Source organism: Camelus bactrianus, chromosome 21 (assembly GCF_048773025.1).
Source record: "Camelus bactrianus isolate YW-2024 breed Bactrian camel chromosome 21, ASM4877302v1, whole genome shotgun sequence".
Lineage (NCBI taxonomy): Eukaryota > Metazoa > Chordata > Mammalia > Artiodactyla > Camelidae > Camelus > Camelus bactrianus.
In genome coordinates, this window is record NC_133559.1 from 20237556 (window position 1) to 20258094 (window position 20539).

The window sequence follows — 20539 nt, forward strand, 5'->3', positions numbered from 1 at the left end:
ATTTTCTGAAGAGTTTCAGGAGGATTGCTGTTAATTCTTGTTTAAATGGTTGGCAGAAATCTCTGGTGGAGCCATCTGGTCCTAGGCTTTTCTTTGTTGGGAGGTTTTTGATTACTGATTGAATTTTCTTAGTTGTTATTGGTCTGTTCATATTTTCTGTTTCTTTATGATTTAGTCTTGGTAAGTGTGTTTCTAGGATTTTATCCACTTCTAAGTTTCTAATTTGTTGGAGTACAGTTGTTCATAGTAGTCTTGTATTTCTGTGGCATTGTTTGTAATGTCCCTTGTCTTATTTTATTATAAAGCTTAGTATTTTGTACGAAGTTGATATGCATTAGTACAGAATTAGAAAATTACATAATCTCTTGCCTTTTAAGCATTTGAGGTTATGCAGTAACTGGACTTAGATGATCCATGTTGTAACATAAATTATTTAATTTGTTGTAAGTATAATTCTCTTAGTGTCCTTCCTCTCTCTCCTCAAGTTTATGCTTTGATTTGTGTTTACTGGCCAGGTAGACCAAAATTGTTCTGATTTCTGTAACACATTTTTATCGTGAAATATAAATGAAATACAAAAAAGTATGTAAAACTGAAATGTACAATGTGTCAAGTAATTATAAGGTGAACACCTGTGTAACTGACATCCAGATCAAGAAATAGAATAAGGCCAGCACTTTTGGTATTGCTCCCGATAGAGGTAACTATCTTGACTGCTGAAATAATCAGACTCTTGATTCTTGATTTTCTTAATGATTTTACCATCAGAGTTTGGATTCCTCAACAGTATAATTTGATTTTTGCCTGGTTTTGAGCTTTTGATAAATGAAATCATACCATACTCTTTCTGTCTTCTTTCCTTCAACATTCTATTTGTAAGATTCATATACATGATTATATTCCATCTCAGTATTGTATAATGTTTCAGTAACCAACTAAATCACAATGTAGTTATTCTTTCTACTGTGTTGCTTACAGTTTGGGGTATTAGAAATAATGCTGCCGTAAACATTCCCTTTGTTTGTATACCAGCACATAGTTGTGTGAATTTCTCTAGGAATATTACCTAGATGTAAATGCTGGGTTGGAGGGTATGTTCATGTACAAGTTACAAGATAATGGCAAACTTTTCCAAAGTGGTCTTAACAGTTTATCCTTCCACCAGCACCATGAGAAGTTCCATTATTCTACAGTCTTGCCAACAAACATTTAGAATTGTCAAGTTTTAAAGTGTTTCTTAACCTCATTGCAGTTGTAACTTGCATTTACCTGATTACTAATGAAGCTGAGCATGCTATGCCTTTTAGTCATTTGACTTTCCTGGGCTTTAAAATGTTTTGCCTATTCTTCTATTGAGTTATCTCTTTCTTAGTGGTTTATAGCTTTTTTTTTTAAGATTTGGATCCTGATTGTTGATTGGTTAAATATGTTACAGGTATCTTATTTCACTGTGAGACTTAATATTGTTTACTTTTTTTTACATGGAGTCTTTTAAGTAAGAGAAGCAGCTCTAATTCTAATGTAATCAATTTTATGAATTTTTTTTCCCATATAGTTAGTTCTCTTTTGTTTAAACAGAATTTTTTTACTCCAAGTTTGTGGATGATATTTTAAAATTTTTCTTTCAAATGTTTGCTTTGGCTTTTATTTTTAGGTCTTTAGTCTCCCTGGAATTGATTTTTTTATGTATGGTGTTAGGTAGGGTTTCCAATATAAAATTTTGTTTGAAATTCAGTTGTTTCAGTTTTATTGGCCATTAGTGGCTCTTTGTTTCCATATAAATTTAGAATCATTTATTAAGTGTTCCATCAAAAAGATTATTGGGCTTTTGATTGAGATTACATTGACTATCAGTTTAGGAAGAACATAGCATCTCTGTTTACTCCAAAATGGTCAAACTTTTGGGATTTTTATTTCTGGAATATTTTTTGATGCTATTGAAAATGACAAATGTGTGTGTTTATTCCTGGTATGTAGAACTGGAATGGATTTTTGGTGCTGTTGAGGTGATCTGTGTGCTTATTGACTGCTCGCTGATGTAACCGCTTCTGATGGAAGAGTATTTCTCCAGCTAAAATAGTAGATTGATCTGTTTCTTCTTACAGTTCTACCAGTTTTTGTGTCATGTGACACTCTGTTATGAGATGAATACACATTAAGGATTATTATGTCTTCTTGGAGTATTGACCACTTTATCATTATGAAATGCCCCTCTTTATCCTTGATAAAATTCCTTGCTCTGACGTCTGCTTTGTCTGAGATTAGTATACTCCTCCTGCTTTCTTTTGATTTGTGTTAGCAAGGCATATTTTTCTTCATTTGTATACTGTTAACCTGTGTGTATCTTTATATTTAAAATGAGTTTCTTGTAAGCAACATATAATTCTTATTTTTTCATCCCTCTTACAATCTTTTAAATTGGTATATTTAGATCATTGATGTTTAAAATGATTATTGATATAGCTGGATTACTATTTACCATATTTGTTGCTGTTTTCTATTTGCTATCCTTGTTCTTTGTTCGTGTTATTGTTTTCCATACTTTTTCTGCCTTTTGTGGTTTTAACTGAGCATATTATATGATTTCATTTTCCTCCTTTCATAACATGTTACACTTTAAAAAAATGTTTTTCTAGTGGTTGTCCTAGGGTTTGCAATATACATTTTACAACAAATGCAAGTCTTCTTTCAAATAACATTATACTGCTTTACAGGTGGTGCAAGTATTTTACGATAACAAAATATCCCTAATTCCTCCCTTTCATCCCTTATATCATTGTTGTCATTCTATTTACTTCTACATAAGCATATATATGTACACACACACACACACACAGTATACTCAGATACATTGTTGCTTTTATTGTTTTGAACAAATTGTTATGTTAGATGGATTAAAAATAAGAAAAGTAAAAGTTTGTATTTTACCTTTATTTATTCCTTCTCTGATGCTCTTCTTTTCTTTATTTAGATCTGAGTTTCTGACCGATATTATTTTCCTCACTCCTGAAGAACTACTTTTAATATTTCTTGTAAGGCAGGTCTGTTAGCAATAATTCATCAATTTTTGCTTGTATCTTTGATTTTTTTGAAGTGTGTATATGATATGCCTGGATGTAGTATTTTTGGCATTTGTCCTGCTTGGTGTTTTCAGAGTTTCCTGGATCTGTGGTTTGGTGTCTGACATAATTTGGGAAAATTCTCTGTCATTATTACTTAAAATATTGCTTCTCTTTTTTCCTTTATTCTTACCCTTCTGGTATTCTCATAACTCATACGTTACACTGTTTGTAGTTGTCCTGCAGTTTTTGGATATTCTGCTATTCTTTTTTTTTTTTTTTTGGTCTTCTCTTTGCTTTTTTGTTTTGGAAGTTCGTACTGTCATATCTGCAAGCTCAGTGATTCTTTGCTCAGCTATGTCCAGTCTACTAATGAACCCATCAAAAGCATTCTTCATTTCTGTTACTGTATTTGGTCTCTGGCATTTCTTTAATTTTTTTTTAAATTTCTCTGCTTACATTATCCATCTGTCCTTGCATGTTGTCTACTTTTTTCTATTTAAGCCCCTAGTGTATTAATCATGGATTTTAAAAATTCCTGGCCTAATAATTCCAACATTCCCTGCCATATCTAACTCTGCTTCTAATGCTTCTTTTGTCTTTTCAGACTGTGTTTTTTGCTCTTTTTTAATGGCTTGTAACTTTTTGTTGAAAGGGGAATATAATGTACAGGCAGTACCCAACTTATGGTGGTTCACCTTAACAATGGTTTTAGTAAAAATCATACTTTTAATTTTAAATTTTGACATTTCCCAGGCTAGCGATGCGCATTACAGCACTCTCTCATGATGCTGGGCAGGAGCAGGAAGCTGCCAGTCCCACTCAGCTACACGATCCCAAGGGTAAACAGCTAATTCACTTCCAGCCATTCTGTCTCCATACAGTCACCCTATTTTTTCACTTTCGGTACAGCAGTTAATGAATTATATGAGATATTCAGCACTCTGTTGTAAAATAGGCTTTGTGTTAAATGGTTTTGCCCAACTATGACTACTGTAAGTTTTCTGAGCACGCTTAAGGCAGGCTAGGCTAAGCCATGATGTTTGGTAGGTTAGATGTATTAAACGCATTTTCGATTTAACGAGATTTTCAACTTAACCATACATTTATTGGAATGTAACCTCATTATAAGTTAAGGAAGGTCTGTACTTGGTAAAAGGAACTGCAGTAGATGGACCTTCAGTAATGTAGTGGTGAGGTATGGGGGTAGAGGAAGCATTCGGTAGTCCTGTGATTAGGTCTCCGTCTCTTGGTGAGCCTTTGTGCCTGTACTGTGAACTTCACCAATGCTTCTCAGGTTTCCCCTTTCCGCAGTGCGAGTTAGGCTCTGGGAAAAGAGTTTCTCCTAAAGGCAGCCATGTTAAGATCAGAATGCTCTGGCGTGTTTCAAAATGATAAGAAACTGGTAGAGCTTTTGGAGGTAAAACTCATAAAAGTATGCCCCCCCTTCCTCCGCTGTTGGGTCTCCCTTGGAGTTTTTAACTTACAGACTTGTCTACATTGAATGTCCAGCAATTTGCCAATTATAATTCAAGTTCTCCTAACCAGGTACTGGTTCTCACAGAGGTTTCTGCTCAGATAAGTTGTAATTCTCTGTATTCCCCTGTGTGTCTCCAGGTTTGGGGACAGCAGTTTGCCTTGTGACCTCGCTTCTCTGGTGGATCTAAGAAGAGCTGTTTTTTCAGTGTGTTGATCTTTTTACTTGTTATTAGGACAGAGGGGCAACTTCTAAGCTTCTTACATGCCGGACTGGGAACTGGAAGTCCCTAGATTTTTGTATTGATTTTATATACAGCAATGTTGTTTTACTCAAGATAGTTCATTTGTAGGTTATTTTGGCTTTTCTGTGAATACAGGCACATCTTTTGAAAATAGACAATTCTTTTCCTTTTTTCCTTTTTTAAACATTTTTTATTGAATTATAGTCATTTCCTTTTTTCCTTTAAATCAAATTGGAGACAAAAAAATCTTTGTACTGTTTAAGAGGTAAAAGTACTGATTAACTTTAGATTTTGATAAGTACTTGTAGTTTCTAAGGTAACCAGGAAAAGTGGAGAAAATTTTGACTTACATGTTACTGTTCTTTTGTATTTTTTCCTGCTTAGTTTTAATTCAACAATGTATTTTTTTTTATTAATGTTCATTTAAATGTGCCTACATATGTACCAATTTCTTCATTCTTCAGTTCTTTTTAAGACCTTCCATTTGTTGTTACTTTCATTCATACTGAAAAATTCTTTTTTTCTTCTTTATTCCTATTTAAATTTGTTGGGATCTTTGAATCTTTAATTTAGTATTTTTTGTCAATACTGGAAAATTCTTAGCCATTATTTTTCTCCCAAGAGCACTCACTACTTCTGCCTCATTCTCTTTTAGAATCTCCATTTAAGTCTTAGTACTTTTCCTATGTCCCTTTTGTCTCTGAAACTTCTTGCCTTTCTGTGCAATATTCTGGATAATTTCTTTTGACCTGTATTTCAAGCCACACGTTCTGCCTATATAGTCTGCTATTACATTCATCCTTTGGGATTTTCGTTTGTTATTACAGTTTTCATTTCTAGGAGTTCTTTTAGTGTTTTTTTTTTAAACATCTAGGTCCTTTATTCTTGTTTTATGTTTCCTATAGAAATTTTCAAGCTTGTTTTTTATTTAAACAGAGTAAGTATAACACTGTTTCTCGTCTGTGATAATTCTGATATGTTAAATCTTTGTAAAATCTGTCAGTAATTGTCTTTGCAGTCTCGTGCTCAAGGTGCTTTATGTACTTGTGTACTTAGTTATCAGTTTCCTAGTCCTTCTCCTAGAAGAATTGTTTGTAGAGATAATCTGAGGGGTAGAACGTGGGTCCTTACTCCAGAGAGGATGTGTTTGCGTTAGTCAGGAATACTTTAATGGCTCATTGAGGCTTGTTGGCCTGGCAGGCGATGGGAATTCAGGCTGTAAGTCCCTGTTCATTCTTTCTCCGAGGATGTAGCTTTGGAGCCCCAGCTTCCTGTGGGGTGAAGGAGGGCATCTTACTAGGCAGCTACTTTGAGCAGGCCCTGAGGTTGGTTGCTGATCCAGTCCCTTAACGCCATCAGAACTAAAGTTCAGATATTCTTGCATTGGCAAATGCTCTCAGGATTTTTGTGTTCCCCTTGACTGTCTGGAATTCCTACTTTTCTTTCAGTGTTGGCCTGGGATTACTTACTTAGTCTTGACAGCCTTTCAGGGCTGTTAGTGATTTTAAAAAAAAATTGTCAAATTTAGTTGCTGTCAATGGAGAGGTTGATCTGAAAAACATTAAGAGCCATTCCTAGAAGTAGATGTCAGATTCTTTAAGAAAGCAATCTGAATGAGGTTAGTAGTCTCATAAAAATGACTATTTAAAGAAATATTTGGATATTTTTATATATTTGGTGACTTTCTCAAATTTCTAGGACATAATGTTAAAAATAATTGGTTGAATCGTGTTATTAGTAAATTTCTGATATATGAGGTTTTATAGTGAATTTGCTACTTAAACTTCTACCTGTATCAGACCATAAGTCATTTACTTTTAGTGGGTTGAGTAGGACTAAAGTCTCATAGCCCCTCTTTTATATGTACGTTTATCTTGTCAGTGTAGGGGTGGTACAGAGCAGTCTTGAATGTGCTTAAAGTAATGAAGTCTTAGGAACCTAAAACTCTGTTTCTAATTTACTTACCATGCCAGAAGTGTTTTGTTCATTATTGCTTGATCATTTCTATTACATATTCCAACTGTTTTAAGATGTTGAGTTCATAGTTTTGATCACAATAAATCATAGTAATAAATAGATAAAACTCCTTTAATCTGTTTTTTCAGTATGTTCCTTTAACTGGTTTCAATACACAGTCAAACTGCTTTCTGCACATAGTTAACCCATATTTGCAGCATCGGTAGAAAAATATGCAGATGATCTGTAGATTTGGTATTAGCTTACCTGGTAATGTTATTTTCCTCATCAGGTAAGAGAGTGACCTAGCCCAGAGAAGCATCCTTTCTGTGTTGACTGATAGCCAGCTGTTTAAAAACTTACGCAGGTTGTTTGAAAATGACCAGTCAAGCCCCAGATAAGAATGACACCCTCTCCTACCTTGTTGCTTTTGGCTTACTAATTTCAGCTGCATAAATATATGATTAACCTGGTATGAATATAAGTTCATTGGCTCTGTTAGGAAAATAATCATAAAGGGATAATGTGTTATTTATAGTATTTAATCTACTTTACATCTTACATGTGTCTTATTTTTTCTTACTTGTAGTAGACCCAAATGAGCTGTATATCGTAGAACCCCTCAAGTTCTCACCAGAAAAAAAGGTAATGTTTTGTTTCCTTTTAAGTGTATTGGTGTGTTCTGTGGTAGTAGATGAAGAAACAGGTGGAAATTTTACTGTAGCCTGTAAGTGGTCCTTAAACTCTTACTATTTATTTTCAGTCATGATACAAATAAGTATTGATAGGGGTCAGCAAACTATGACCCACAGGCCATGTATATATATACTGTGGCCTGTTTTGTATGGGCCTGGAGCCATTTTTAAAGTGTTGTAAGATGAAAAAGAATATGCAAGAGAGAGTATGTGACCTGAAAAGCCTAAAATATTTACTGTCTGTCTTTTTACAGAAAAAGCTTGCTGACCCCTGGCTGACAGGTGTTATTTATTGTCAGTGCATGTCAGGTACAGATGTGCACTGTTCCTGTAATCCTCATACAACTAAAGAAGATACTATCCCCATTTTTTAAATGAGAAAACTGAAACTCAGAGTTTGTATCTTCTCTATTTTTTAAATTTTTTAACTTCTTTATGGGGAGTGGTAGTTAGGTTTATTTATTTATTTTTAATGGAAGTACTGGGGATTGAACCCAGGACCTCGTGCGTGCTAAGCAGGCACTCTGCCACTGAGCTGTACCCTCCCCTTGTGTCTTCTCTAAATGACCCATTAAATAGGTGACAAAAGTCAGGATATACTTAGGCTTTTTTGGTTACACAGTGTGTGCTTTTTCCATTCTGCCTCTCGAAGTAAGTTGTATTCATTTTGATTGTCTCTGGGCAAAAGAACTTGGCCATTAGAGCCAAAGAGCCTGGGGTTCAGTTCCATCTTGGCCACTTACTACATTGTAATGGGGGCAGGGAACGAACCTGTGAACACTGGTTTTCTCATTTGGTAACAGGGATGAAATACCTTGCAGGGTTAGTAAGATACACCTCAAAGCGACTAGAATAGGCCTGTCTCTGCCACTCTCCCTCCTCTTTGGAGACGGCCTGCACTCTGTCTATGGAGTGTGTACCTACTTTTACTCTAATCTGAGCACCCAACCCCCACACCCCGCAGCCTTTCTCTTGCCTTTTGAAACAGCCTACACTCTATACAGTGTGTATGTCTCTAAATAAATCTGCCTTTACTCAGCTGTGGCTCGCTCTTGAATTCTTCCCTGCGTGAAGCCAAGGACCCACATTTGGCGGGGCACATCCTAGGGGCTCAGCCGAGGCCTGGGACACGGTCCTCCTCACACTCCACGTGGGTGTTTCCCGCATCAATACTAATTATTGTTTTATTTGTTCTTTGTTTCTAAATTGTTATGCTTTGTATGACTTTGTTAATGTTACTAACTGTATTACTTACTCTATTTTATAAGACTGTTGTCGCTTACATTTCCCAGTGTGTAACTAGGCCTCTGACAAGATGGCTAAACATCCTGAAAAAAATAGATCACACTATAACCCTGCATAGAATAATTGTAATAGTGTGATTCTAGGTATGGGAATGAGCAATGAGGGGAAGACATTTCCTGGATCATAATAGTACGACAGGTGACCCAGAGTTTTTAGTTATCAACAGGGCCTGATCCAAAAATTGACACTTTGAGTGGCGTGTCAACAGAATCTTCACCTGATCTAGGAATGAGCCTTCCTAGTACCGTGGGACAAAATTGGTCATGAACTGTCTCTCAAAATATTGATTGAATTTAGGACCAAGGGGGAGCAATGTGAATGAAAAATCCTGCAAATCGTATCAGTAAACAAAGAATGCGGAAGCCATCAAGTCATCAGCCAGCTGCCACCACCCCCCACAGGGAAGATGAGCCTGCAGCCCAGCCTCTGCAGCCACTCACAGTGGTGCACCCTGAGGGGACTCAGAATGAGAAAGGATGGGACTCTGGCCCTGGATAACTAGGTGCTTGTCAAAGGAATGATTTCAGTGAGCCCAAATGTTTGCTTCTTACCATGCATAGGAAAAAAAAAAAAAAAGAAAGCAACTAGAATAGTATTTGGCTCATAATAGGCTTTTAGGTGTTAGTTATTTAGCACTTCCTAAATCCATATTCAGAAGTGGCAGGTAAGTAAAGAGTTTTAATTGAGTAATATTTACAAAATGGAAAGGTAATGATGGCATCTGTACAGAACATCGCAGTATGTTATGCTGTCCTAGTACTTACTTTCCACCAGGAGGTGGCGTGCTCCTCCATGAGCTCAGCTCTCTAGATGTTTGATTAGGTAACTATCAGAGGTCTAATTCCTACCCTTTCTTCCACTTGTGTTATAGAAGAAACGCTGCAAGTACAAAGCTGAAAAAGTTGAGACCATAAAGCCAGCAGATCCATTGCACCCTATCGCCAACGGAGACATAAAAGGAAGAAAGCCTTTTACGAACCAGAGAGATTTTTCTAATATGGGAGAAGTTTATCACTCTTCGTACAAGGGTCCTCCATCTGAAGGAAGCTCAGAAACTTCATCCCAGTCAGAGGAGTCGTATTTTTGTGGCATTTCAGCTTGCACAAGTCTGTGCAACGGACAGTCCCAGAAGACAAAAACTGAAAAGAGGGCTTTGAAACGAAGGCGATCTAAAGTCCAAGACCAAGGAAAACTGCTAAAAACCCTGATACAGACTAAGTCAGGATCATTGCCGAGCCTGCACGACATAATCAAAGGAAACAAGGAGCTGACAGTGGGGACGTTCGGTGTCACGGCAGTCTCAGGACAGATCTGAGGTTAATCGGACTTTTCCTTCTCAAGAATTTTGTTGTTTTTCTTTGAAGAACAGTCTGTGGTATTTGAAGGGTTTGGGGGAGGGAGAAAATATTAATGGGAAAAGTATTCAGAAATTATGGTTTCTGCTTTTTTAAAAAGTAGGTGGGATTATGTGAATCTTGGTCAATAAGCTGCAGTTTCACAAGGCTGATCACTTCCTACAAGGACAATGGTAGACATTTTATAAAGATGTTTTTTCACAGATTAATTACTGGGACAAAAGTAACTTGGAAGCCCAGTTCCTTGGGTGGGATAGGAATGAAAGACTAAACCTCTTCCTTTAGCTTTGTTCCTATTTCTTGCACCTTCCCATATTTATGTGCCTTTTGTCTATTTATGATGCCACTGGAAGAGGAGGGAGAACTTTTTCTGTCATTTGATTTCTTTTGTAACTTTGTTAGTTATTTGAAGCTGCAAACACTACAAGGCTTTACGGTGATCTGCGCCTGGAGTTCAGCAATGTGGGTCAGACGGTGTGAAGATCCTAGAGACTTGCCAACTAGGCCTCTGTTCAGCAAACTCACTTGAGACCAACACTTGCTGGAATTTTTAAGACTATTCGTTTAGGTAAATGGTGATACTGCGAATGTTATTTTCCTTTAATTTAGTCACACTAGCTCTCTTTAGTTCCTAACTCAAAGAAAAAAACTACAAGATCTTTTCTTGGAAATGACTGGTATTTGCAAATCATTTTTTTTTTTTTATAAATTCACCTTTTAAACACACTTAGCCACTTGTAAAGGTTGTCTTCAGCTACATTACATTTTAAGCATTCACAGTAAGCACTATCCTCCCAACTTTTGACCCTTGTTTTCTCTTACTACAAATGGAGAATCTGAAGGTTGGGCAAATGAGTGCAGGTCTCATACGATACAAGCACTGCCTGTGCACACCACCAGCTCGTGAGTTTGTCAAGCCTTGTCTAAGTGGGCGAGCCTGAAGGGGTTCTTATTCCTTGATGTTTGCTTTGTTTTGGCTACAAATGTGCAGAGATACACATGTGTGATGTCAGTGTCTTTGTCCTCATTTTGTCCTTTTTTTTCCCCTTTACAAATTGGCAGCGACTCTATTTGAATCCAGTGATTTCTAAGTATGTGTCTGTACGGTAATGAGTGAAAGTGGAAAGTTTCTTTTTGAAAGGGAGAGATTTGACTGTTCTGTGTTGTAAGATTTAAGTTATAACTTATTGAGCACTTTTAGTAATAACTTTTTAAATTTGTCTAATACCTTTCTGGGGGTATTGTTTGTAATGTGACTTATTTAAAGCCTCTTTTGTTTGTTTAAGTTGCTGCTTTAGGTTAACAGTATGTGTTAGGTGATTTAATTTTTTTTCCAGTCTGTACAATTAGCCATTCAGAGTAAGAGGGCCTGATTGTATAGAAACTCATTGAAAAGAGGTCCAGGTGAGAGCAGAGGCAGAGCGGGAAGTACTCCGTGTGTGCGCGGCATCCGGTGTCGTGGAAAGAAGACTTTCAATATGTAACTACGGAGCTGTAGTGCCATTAGAAACTGTGAATTTCCAAATAAATCCGAACACTCGTCTTTATTAATTACTGGCTATTCTGGTCTATTCTTTGAAAGAGAAGTTACAGACTTGTTATCTTGAGCATAGATTCAGTTTTTGCCACTTTAAAATTAAATACAGCAGCATCCCGTTAAATAATTGATCCTATTTCAACCAGCTACAAACTGAACTTTCACATAAGCATTTTGTTCCCTGTACAGTCATAATTTCACCACTTCAAACACTGAAATGAGAGTGTTGAGTCTTTAGGAGACTACACATAAATATGCTTTTCTTTTATTAGATGCCATCTTTAAGATTACTAATTTTTAATTTTTTCTGTATCTAAAATATGGCATAACATTTTACAATTTGGGGTTTATTTTTCCTCTGAGATTATACTTACATGAGGGAAAAAGGTGAAATTCTTGCCATTAGTAGCTTTGTACCTGTTGAGAAGCAAAGCTGTGTCTATACCTGATAGGCTTTCAGTGTTCCTTAATAGCCTCATTTTATTTCTTCTAATATTAAGTCAAGCATTAAAACAATATGAAAAAGAAACAGGAATCCATAAGAGCAAGGATACAAAGTAAAGCAGTTCTTTAAATTGGAGTTTTTAAAATATCGAAAATATTTTTATCATATAAAAATTATAGATGTATATATAATTTGAGGAATGAAATAATTTTATAAAGTAAGGCTTGTTTATGCAGAAGACAGCGGTCCTCTGTTCGCTGCCACTACACCCCCTGCCATCACCTTTCCCCATCAAGGATTTCTTGCTCCCCAGCAGCAGCCATTTTCAACTCTTATCTCTAGTAACTGTGCTCACTTTGCCACTTACTGATTTACCAGTTTTTGATGTGTCCCCGATTTGAACATATAAACGTGTTGGCATGAATACCAAATAGACATAAACTTACATTTGTTAACCTAGTTGAACAAGTTTAAGATCACAGTATGATAAGCAGCATGTCTACTCAGAAATACGCTTTTTTAAACTCTACCTTTCATAGAACAAAGCTACTTAAAAACCTCATGCTTTTCCCCAACTTTTTAATTTGAAAATTTTCAAATCCATAGGAAACACTCATATACCTTTACCCAGACTCAGTGGTTAATCTCTGTAGTTTTCTTTTTTGTATCTACATACACACATATTAAATGTTTCTTGGGTAAACCATTTGAAAGTTAAGACATCATGCTCTTAACCCCTAAATACTTAAGCATTTGTGTTTTCTAAAAATAAGGATGTTCACCTACATGACCATAATACTAGTATCTCACCTGAGAAAGTTAATTCCCTAATAGCTAATACACACTCTGGCCATCTTTCTCCAGTTGTCCTCATGCACACTTTCTTTTCTTTTTCCCCCCAAGAGGCCATCGAGTTTCCTTTGGTTTTATTATCTATTTAATGTCTTTTAAAATATCCTGATTGTTCTATGACTTTGCATGTCTTCCTTATGTAAGGGCCATATTTACTTCCTCTGATTCATTCCAGTTTTAGTGTCTGGGCTACCAAAGCGGGTACTAAGAGCTTTTCTAGTAATTTATTGATACTGTCACTATAGATTTTATCCCGACCCACAAAGTTGTGATTAAGGCATTAAAAAAATGAAGACATTTAAAAGTATCCCATGGAGCATGTATTTATAACCTCTGCATTATACTCCACTCAGTCTGTTACTTTCAAATTAATCTTTAAAATATTTGTTTACAACAAGGTTGATTGTTAGTGTTCGTAAGGTTAGGTACCCGAATCTACCCACTTTGTGTTCTATTTTTTTTTGACAAATCAGATACTGAAACCCAAATACCTTCTGTTATAAACCTTGTAAAATAAGTTTATTTGAACAAAAATAAACATTTGTGATTTTTTAAGTTTAAGTTTTATACCAACTGGTTGAAAAGAGTTCCCCACATAGGTGGTGCACCATATACAACTTAAGAGCGGGTATTTTCAAGTCACACTGCCTAGTTTCATGTTTGTTCTCCATCTCTTACTGAGTGTAGCATTAGACAAATCACAATCAGTCTCATTAAGCATCAGATTTCTCACCTGTAAACGGGCAGCACAGCACCTCCACACGATTGTTGTGAGGATCAAGTCATGCTTACACATGTACAGCTACCATGTGCCTAGCATATAGCGCACACAAAGGTAGCTGCTAACGCTTGGATGCTCCCAAGAGTTAGATCCCATCCCTAGTCTCTGAATGTCAACCAGCAGGTGTCAGACTCCCATCTCTAGCCTCAGACTACAACCACCATCCACTAGCAAGTTTAGCAGGGAGCTTTGAGCCCGATGTGCTCTAAGATGCCCCCTCATGCTGCCATCACAAGGGTCACTAAGTCACACCAGAACTGCAGGGCTCCTGGAAAGATCTTGCTATCCCTTGAGATAAGGCCTTGCCACTACTTTAGGACTCAAAACCATTAACGCATCGATTGCCACGTCACCCAAATCTGGGTGACAGTTGTGTGTCCTCAGGGGCCCTGTCACCCAGATATATGGGTGATGCTTTCCTTCATCAAATTATGCAGGTTTTTACAAGTAATTTGCAACAGTTTTCATTTGTAATGCAAGTATTTAATAGTAACAATATATGAGTATATATGCAGATAGATAAAAATGTTTTCTTTTGAACAAGATTATATAAAATCGTGTTACTTTCTTACATTCGCTGAAACAATTTATACAAAGCTGCAGAGTTTTGGGACAGCTAGGACAGTATGTTCCTGTCTTTTTTGCATTTTTCTCTAGCTCTTGTCTTGAGAATAAGACATTGTTTTTTTTTTAAAACAATTCCAAATACATTGGAAAAACAGATTGATTATAAGCACATATACTGTTAGTGTGTCACACTGCAGTGAGGTGTAAATTTGGGCCCTGCAGGAAACATACCCGATCCACACGGGGCCATCAACGTGTTAAGGCAAATTTCAGAAGCCTTTGATTCCCATTCATTGTCTCACCACAAGAAGCCCCATATGGCTCTTCACATCCTTCTTGTGGACCCATATTCCTTCACCAACTGCTGAAACACATCCCCTGTGCCTTCTGGAATTCAAAATCAATCATTAGCAAAATTTCCTAACCCTAACTTCTCTTAAAGTTCTCTTCACCTCCTTGTTCTAGTTGAAACTACTGGCCTGGAATCCTGTTCAGGTTGCTTTTCTTCTTCTAAATGCCTCCCACCCCTAAGACCTGGAGACAGGCTAGATGGCCTCCTTCATCTTCAGTGCCCTAAAATGCCTCACATTCTATCACTGTTTCTCCTTGCTGCAAATGAACTCCTTTTTTCTCACCCTCTCATCTTTATTCTTGGGGTCGCTGTCATTCTAATACTGCTTGTCATAATTCTTGATGATGTCAATGTCTACCTGACATTATTTTTTCTAGTTTCTCAGTTCCTCACCATCTTTCCCCAAAGATCTTTTTCTTCAGCCTGTATCAGCCATTTACTTCCATGATTAAATCCTAGCACTTGTCATTACCAGTATCTATAACTCTTAAAACCAATTTCAACCATCCAACTCTGAATATCCCCTTCAATTTTTCTAGCTCATGACCCCTCACACCCTAATTCTAGCAATTCTTTGACCTCACCAAATTCTGCAGTCCATTGGTCTTAAACTTTTTGCTCTATCCCTTATTCCCTTGAAGTCTTTACTCCTCTTCTTATCCAGCGTGAATTCTATGGTCAATCCTTGTCAACGAAAAACTTAAGTAGTCAATAGAAAAAAACAAAATTTACTCAAGCAAAATTAAAGATTATAACCTGGGAACAGCCTCTCAAACCTCCAAGAACTCTTCCTCCCATTAGAGATCAAACCATAGTTATATTAGGTTTTGAGACAGAGGGCTGTGCATTACATGATGCATTATTGACAGTCTGCACTGGATCTGTAAGTACAAAGTGGTAGGTCATCGTGGCCCCGTACAAGATCAGGAAGGAATGTAATCTTTTAAGGAGTTGTCCCGATGCTAGAAGAATTACTCTTTTTGGCTAAGCAGGTATTTCTCCCGATGGGGGTGATTTGGTTGAGGCATGATGCACATACATAGTGCACAGTGGAAGGCAGAGAGCATGCCAAAGGGCAGAGAAAATGTTTTTGTATTTAAATTTTCCTTGACTTGCCTTAGAATTTATTTCATCAGTGATGCAAAAAATGCATCAGGAGTAATCCTTCGCAGACACCTTCAAATTGCTTGCTCCTCTCTTGCTCTGATGCACCAGTTCAGCAAAAGCACACAGCTGGGTAAATCCAACGTCCTGCCTACTGCACGCGGGCATCCACCAGCTGCCGCAGGCCGGGGAGAATCCCCGTGGCTGTTCTCACGCCCAGTCACCGTCACTGATTTCAAGTGGCTCCCACAACACCGCTGGCATTCAGAATACATTTTCCTAGTCCTTCTGTTGATTCTCCTGGTCTATTTCAAACTTTCTCTTAAAAATGCCATCTCATGTCCTTACTCTTAGCTGATGACCTTCCTATTTCACTGAGAATATAGAGAGGTAGTCAAAGCCTGTGTTGTAGCCTCCCCACTGCCGGTCTCGGTCAGTGTGCACATGATCCGCCCTTCCACCTGCTGCTTTGAATGAACTGTGTTCCTTAAAGCCAACGCTCTACTGACAGCTTAAATTAGGCATGAAATCCAGTCTTTCTGAAGACATTGCTTCATTTTTTTCTCTCTCATGCCATTTTCCCCGTTTCAAATAACTTACTCTTAACAGCAAGCTAATAGACTGTTACTTCTGTTACAGACTCTCTTGGCCTGAATTCTCCCTCCAGCTACTGCCTATTTCTCTGTTCCATATTACAGCAAAACTCCTCGAAAGAGCTGCAAGTACCCTCACCATCATCAATTTCTCCCTGTTCTTTTTGAACTGAGCTCCAATTAGACCTCACTGCTCTATTGAAACTGCCCTTGTCGGGAGCATCACGGTTGCTAAAACCAACTGAGTAATTCTCAGTTCTCATCTTACTTGACCATCAGCAGCATTTAACTCAGTCGATCATTATGTTACTGCTACATAGCGTAGGCAACTATGTTCCAGATCTTGTAATTACCTATAACGGAAAAGAATCTGAAAAAGAATATATATATATTCTTTTTATATATATATATATATATATAAAAACTGAATCACTTTGCTGTACAACTGCAACTAACACAAAATTGTAACATTGTAAATCAACTATACTTCAATTAAAAAAAAAGAAAAAAAGAATATATAAGTCCTTCTTTCAAAGAAGTGTTTTCTTCAATGGGGTTGTGTAAGGGTGTTGTGGACATTAACAGAGGGACCGCCCCAGACCTTAACCTTAAGGGGTCAGGAAGTAGACACAGTCCAATTCTAAGAACCAGGCAGCAGTGAGGAGAAACAAACAGTATTTATATAACTTGTAAAGTAATGTCTGCTCTCCCCAGGGGCAGGCAATCAAAATTCTTATTTATTGAGGTTTATGGAACTTTAAAGAGGCAGTACAAAAATGACTCAAAATCCCCACATGAAAAAGAATATTGACTTGAGGGAGCATGAGATGCTAATGCAGATCACATCAAAGAGGCTGTGCTTACAAAGAACGAGGCTAGCACAGCCGAGAGAGGAAACTGTGGCTCTCCTTCCCCACCAAGCCTCTGACCTCCCCCTGCAGCCCCAGAACCCCTTTCACGTGCACTGCTTGGGCCCCACTCGGGCTTTGTTACCTCTGATCTGCATGTTTCTACGAATCCCAGAGCGACCACGTTTATCAAAGTCCTTCAGAAATAACTTAAGTACCTATCACAGGGCCAGAGTGCCTCTCCCAGGTTAGCTCTGGCCATTGCTGTTTGCCTAATTATAGCTGTAACAAGTAACACTGGGCAGTGTAGAGTGTATACTCATTTATTTTTCAGTAGAGCACAGATCAGTTTAGAGCCATCTCTGCCAGCTATTTGATTGCTACAATAGATAAGCCTCTTCTGTGTTATCAGGAGTGAGAGTCTGAGCCTGGTGCTTTAGTCAATCCTGTGATGACTGGCAACTGACTCACAGACCATTATTTAAACAGCAAAGAAATCATCAGTTCATTTGTCTTTGAGAAGTGGCCATGGGTTGGTATTTCCATTCTGCAATATTCACGCAAGAGGAGCCACATAACTAACGATCTATTAAATGAAATTTAAGGAGATGATTTGCCCTCAAGGTCTCCAAAGAACGTTAATTGCTAATACATTGCATACTTCCTAGACGGGGAATTGCAGGTACACAAACTTCACGTGGTAACTAGGTAAACTAATTTCCCCCAAACCTGTAACCTGCAGGCTTTCATCACAGGTTTTACAGGTCTAGGGCTCTTGCTGTGGAATCCAGTAGCTTAACTGATTTATTACCATTAGATCAAAAAGGACCCAACAGAGGATCCTTTATTGCCTGACCCATTTCAAAACTTTTCCGAGCAGCACAGCTCCCAGTGCTTTAAGATCTTCATAATCCAAGAATACATTCTCCTAATGCAGAGCCCTTTGGAAGGGCCCAGCAGACCCAGTCCAGGTGCCGCTGGGCTATGTCAAGTCGTCTTGTTTTCTCTCATGGCGTGGCCGAAGAAAAAGAAAGTCAGGGCTACCCGACCTCCTGGCCTTTGCTGGACCTGCTCCCACCTCCCGTGGGCACAGCTCGGACAAGTCCACGTGGGCATCACACACACACGCACTCACACTCTTCCTTTGTGCATGTACGTAGGAAACAAACCTCGTAACTTCCAGACAAAGGCTGCCTAAGTACACATTTAGAAAAAGATGTTCTAACCATTTCTCCACGTAACCTTCTATTCTAACAGTTGATCAATACTATAATGACAACAACTTTCTTAGATGTCTGTGTCTCCTCTCCGTCACTAGAACTGTGGGGTTTCTGAGACTGAAGTCAGAATAGTGCCAAAAAATATGCCTGGTTCAGCTAAAGTCTTAACTGACATATGTCTAAGATCTCCATCTGAAACATCTTCACTGGGGTTACCCTGCAATGATGAAGCTTCCCCAGGAACAAACGCAGAGGCCTCCAGCAAGGCTGTTTTAACACAGTCCCTAATCTTAGTATCTCATAGTCTACTCAACAGGGTGGACAATGGATGCAAACAAACGACCACTAATATAAATATAACATCACGCTAAGTGCTCTTGTAGTGCTGTGGTGAAACGCTGTAGGAACAGGGACAGTGCGCTGCTGCCTGGGCAGCAGATTTCAGAGGGAAATTGCATCGTCTTTCAGGCCGTGTCTTGAAGAATGAGTAGGAGTTTGCCAGGCAACGGAAGCAGTGGTGATGGACGTTGTAGGGGAAGGGTGGGAGTTAGGACTGGGCATCAGGAGGGCATTTCATCCAGTAAAAGCCCAGAGGCATAAAGTGCAATGAGCTGGTCACTAACCAGGTGGATTTCGATTTCTCTTCCCAGGCAAAGATCATCAGGGTCTTACCTCTCCTGTTGGTTTTCTTTCATCGTATGAAGATGCCATGACTGAACCACCACCATGAGCTTTTCTGTTCATGGAGACTAATTAGCAGTGAGGGCCCTCCAAATACTGCCTTTTCCCTCTTGTTACCAAACCAAACTCAGGTCCACTTGTCCCTGCGCAGTACAGACAATCTGCTGACCCCGAGCTGTGGTGAGGGAAAATGCAGCATTTACTGCAGGGCGCCAAGAGACGAGTTCAGGACAGCTAGGGCTCCAAAAGCGTGAACCACCTGATGGGTTTCAGCAAGGCATGTTTAAAGGCACGGCGCGGCAGGGGCGTCCCAGGTACGCGGTCAGCTCGTGCACAGCCCTCTGATTGGTGGTAGGTAACAGGGCGCTGTCCCAGGGGTTAACATTAGCAATCCTTCGGCTCCAGAAGGTCTGGGGGCCATGTATTCATGATCATCAAGTAGTTAATTTTTTCCATTTGGTGGTGGTTTCAGTATCTGTAAAACAACTCAGGAAATATGCATGAGATATTATCATGTAGGTACTTGAGAGAGGAGCTCCAGCAGAGGATACAGGGGAGGAGTCTGTCCTGGAAGGCCCCGTAGGGTCCTGCTGGGTTCCATTGTGACCATAGGCTTCTGTTTGAGATGATGGGATAAAGCTGACATGAAGTCACCTTTGCTGTGATTGTGGATCCTTGTGGACCCTTACTGGTCCTGTTCTGGGCTAACCAACTGCATTAATTTGTTTATTTATAATCTGTGGGCACCCTAGCCATTTTTAATCCCTTTCAGGCAAGGAGTGGGGAAAGGTGAGTCACTTCCTCATTTCCTTCATTGCCTTCCTCCATAGAGGACACGGGAAAAAAAATTCTGAAGTAAATAAGAGAAAAACTCAATTTTTAAATAGAAATTGGCATGGAAGAAACTAAAGATATGGATGACCAGGAAGACTGAGTTCAGAAGTCTGGGTCAGGGATGAGCTCAATCCTGACAGATAATTTATTTCAGGAAAATTTCCCTCTTCCTGAATGACTCCCTTACAAAACATATTTCCCATCAAAGAGGTGTCCTGCCTGGAGGAACTATTTTCCCTGAGGAACGCAAGACTGAGGACACACGTGGGATCCATTTCTCATCATTCAAAAGGTTTCTCTGATAGCGGTGCCAGCTGTGTGCCTAGGTGGTGGGAGGGGAGCCTTGGTAGTGGGCGGAGAATTTGAACCTCTCTGCCCAAGGATAGGGTGGGCCTCCCAGGGCCCCTGGCCTTTGAGAAGCACTAGTCTGGGATGGAAGTTCATCGTTTGAGCTTGGCAGAGGGCGTCTGAGGAACCTCAAATTCTATGCAAAATTTTGAGTGTATTCTTATTTGTCTTTGACTTTTGTATCAGTTTTTCAAACAGCTCTGTCACCCCATGCAGGTTTAAAGCTCCAAGTCGGATACAATGTGTTTTAAGTCCTTCCTCCCCACCCCTTTTTTGAGGGGAGGGC

The 20539-nt window shown here is 38.7% G+C and overlaps 1 protein-coding gene across 5 annotated transcripts in view; it reads left to right on the forward strand.

Annotated features, from left to right (window-relative positions):
* The window catches only part of SUCO (SUN domain containing ossification factor), an 84256-nt gene extending 72614 nt beyond the window's left edge, over positions 1 to 11642 (forward strand). For 4 of the 5 annotated variants that reach the window (XM_010956693.3, XM_045517845.2, XM_010956702.3 and 1 more), the window contains 2 exons: positions 7326 to 7381; positions 9608 to 11642. In XM_010956693.3, coding sequence (XP_010954995.2) covers positions 7326 to 7381; positions 9608 to 10051 — 500 coding nt within the window. In that variant the 3' untranslated portion in view covers positions 10052 to 11642. The remainder of the gene's footprint in view (positions 1 to 7325; positions 7382 to 9607) is intronic. The other variant, XR_006725449.2, reaches the window with a different exon arrangement.
* The last annotated feature ends 8897 nt before the right edge of the window (positions 11643 to 20539 follow it).